Raw genomic sequence first — 2,858 nt, forward strand, 5'->3', positions numbered from 1 at the left:
TGAGAGCAAACCGATTTGTACCGGATGTGGTGTGCGTTCTATCTTGTGTTTTTGGTGTTCTTCCGCAAATCCCCTCGAATCCATGAACATCAGGCCACCCAAGAGGTCGAGTCCTCTATCAGCTCAGCCCCCCCCCCCCCGTGACAAGGTGTAATATGCTGGATTCATATTTCTATTGGCCCCATCTCTAGTGTGGCATGTCGCCCAAGCTTAAACATTATGTACTCCTCAAGTTGGGTCATTGATGTAATCCGGTTGTTATCATGTTTTTGTAGTGCCCCATCAGGCCCGAATTAATCGATGCATTCATATAGTATGTTCATTACAAGTGTTCTATTGAGCATATGAGGTGTGCCAATTAATTTGAGTCGCGGGAAGTACTTGATTTTCCAGCGAAGATTGCTAGAATTGTATCAGGCCATTTAGCCCTAACTATTGAATAAAGTGCTGCTTTGCTACCCCTACAAAGAACTATCCCAAATCCTGGCTGTTCTTGATCCTCCTCATCCTCCCCATCACCTCATCAAAGGAAACGTCAAACGCATCCCTCATGTCTCCCTCGAACCTCACCCTGGGGTCCTTGTACAAGAACCTCGGGATCATCTTGATGACCACTTCCCTCATGGCGGCCACCTCCTCATCGGTATACCTTGCCAGCACCTCCTCGATGTCCACCTTCCCTTCGAGGAGCTCGTCCGGGTCGATGAGCACCCAGTACCGGCGCTCCTCGCCGTCGCTACTGTCCGGGTCCGGATGGTGCCACCGGTACTGCTTCTTAAAGGTGGACGCCTCGTGGAAGAAGACGGGGATGCATCCAGCCATGACGGAGTCGACCGAGGAGCGGCGCATGTAGGAGTCGCCGTTCGGCTGCAGGCAGAAGCGGGAGGCGGCGAATGCGGAGACAACCCTCCGCGGCGACTTGCAGGTTTTGTCGTGGCTGCAGTCGACAAGCCGGCACCGGCTCGATGACGTGCACGAGTCAATGATACGGTCGCGGATAACCAGCATCCCGTTGACACGTGGCGCGCCGGCGAATGTGAAGAGCCACGGCCGCTCCGTGGCGCGGGCGCGCTCCTGCCACCCGGCCACCTCGCCGGCCGACGTCGGGTGGAAGTAGCTCGGGTACGGCACCGCGAAGTCCAGCGGCTCCCAGGCGTTGGACTCGTAGGTCAGCACCGTCATGTTGCCGGACTCAGGGTGATCAAGGAAGCCATTGCCGCACTTCACGGCGGCGCTCTGCCGGAACATCCAGTTGGTCTTGGCGGCTACCATGAAGTGGTCACGGCCCCCGAAGGCCGCCCACTGCGGCCGCGACGACAGCCACCCTAGGAACTCGGAGGAGAGACCGTTGCGCACCGTAAAATTGCGGTCGCACAGGTGCTGATGGAGCTCCAGCCCTGGGTAGTAGGGCACGTACACCGCCGTGGCTGCCGCTGGGTCGTCGGTGAGGCACTCGTAGAGGCGCATCCGGTTGTGTACGATCACCTCCAGGGCGTATTGGTTCGTGTTGTACCTGCACGTACGTGCTCATTATTCTTAGACGCGTGCTGAATTGCCGATATGACGCAATTTATATAGTAATATGTAGCGTGCACCATGAGTTTATATATGGCGTCAGTGAATGATCAGGGAGCTTACCATCCGGTGTTGGGGATGACGCCGGTGTCACCATCACTGCCGTTGCCGGTGGCGGGAGGGAGCTCGGGGCCCATGCCGGCATTGACCATCAAGGAGCACATGCTGCCCTCGTCCTGAAATGCAGGCGAGCCCTCGACGCAGGCGCTGAGAACATCGAACCGGGAAGACACATCTAGCATGTGCACGTACCTGCCCTCGCACGACGCTGAGGACGGTGCCGTTGCCGGGGGCAGCGCGCCATCCTGATCGGCCCCGACGGGAGAGGGAGCTAATGGAAGGAAGCTGGCATTGAGCGCGATGGGAGCTGAGAGCGGGAGGACGACGTCGAGCGTCGCTCCTGAGTTGGGGTTAGCGGACAAGAGGTAGATGTGGAGGAACTGGAAGTGGAGAAGGCAGGAGATGAGCCATGACCCCAGGATGAGGAGGCCGTAGAGGAGGAACTTGGGGTACTGAACTTCCATGGCTGGCTGGGCTTTGTTAGCTCTAGGCCTCTAGGTAGCCGAGAGCATGCATCATCGATCGGCTGAGGGGTTTAGATAGTACTATCATACCAAGTGGGAATCAACTTGTGATACTGCTATTGCATCGTGCCATCTTGCACTAGTTGGCACGGAGTATGCACTAGTCCGTCTCCGCTTCTTGGTTCATGGGATGCACGATCATTGTTAAGTGTACACGATGCACGATTCATGTGAAGCATACCGTGGGGTTATTTGACTATCGTACATGATATTATTGCACAGCCAAGCATGAAGATACGCACATATGGTGCTCCCTGTTGTATACGGTCCACTTTGCGTGAACTAGACTAGTATAGTTGGTACGCACTATGCATCCATGTGTTGACCGTTACGCACCTGCCGAGATCTTGAACCGGACAGCGGATGATCCTAAGAGTATCTCTAACAGAAACCAAAAAAGTGCAAACCGAAAAAGTGATTTTTAGTCTTCCGAAAATCATACTTCGTTTGAATTTGGCAGTGGCGCGGATTAGAAACCGAAAAAATGGAACTGAAAAGCGGAATTTGAAATAGCACGGGTAAATTATGCGATGATCATAGTTCGACATCAAATTGATGCCCCGATTGAGCATCAAAACATACATTGTTCATAAAATTAAAGCTACGTTACTGGTACACCAGCGAGCGCTAGTTAGCTAAAACAAAATGTGGCCACTATATGGACCTACGCTTGCGGCGATGCCGGTGGTGGCGGAGCGG

At 54.4% G+C, this 2,858-nt stretch overlaps 1 protein-coding gene across 1 annotated transcript; it reads right to left on the reverse strand.

Annotated features, from left to right (window-relative positions):
- Window positions 1-471: 471 nt before the first annotated feature.
- On the reverse strand, window positions 472-2,099 carry LOC124684517 (xyloglucan galactosyltransferase KATAMARI1 homolog). Its single transcript, XM_047218812.1, has 2 exons — window positions 1,639-2,099; window positions 472-1,513 (listed from the first exon to the last, which is right to left on the reverse strand). Exons 1-2 carry the CDS (start codon window positions 2,097-2,099, stop codon window positions 472-474), a joined length of 1,503 nt encoding a protein of 500 aa, XP_047074768.1.
- Between the last annotated feature and the right edge of the window lie 759 nt (window positions 2,100-2,858).

The sequence above is a fragment of the Lolium rigidum genome, chromosome 1 (assembly GCF_022539505.1).
Source record: "Lolium rigidum isolate FL_2022 chromosome 1, APGP_CSIRO_Lrig_0.1, whole genome shotgun sequence".
Lineage (NCBI taxonomy): Eukaryota > Viridiplantae > Streptophyta > Magnoliopsida > Poales > Poaceae > Lolium > Lolium rigidum.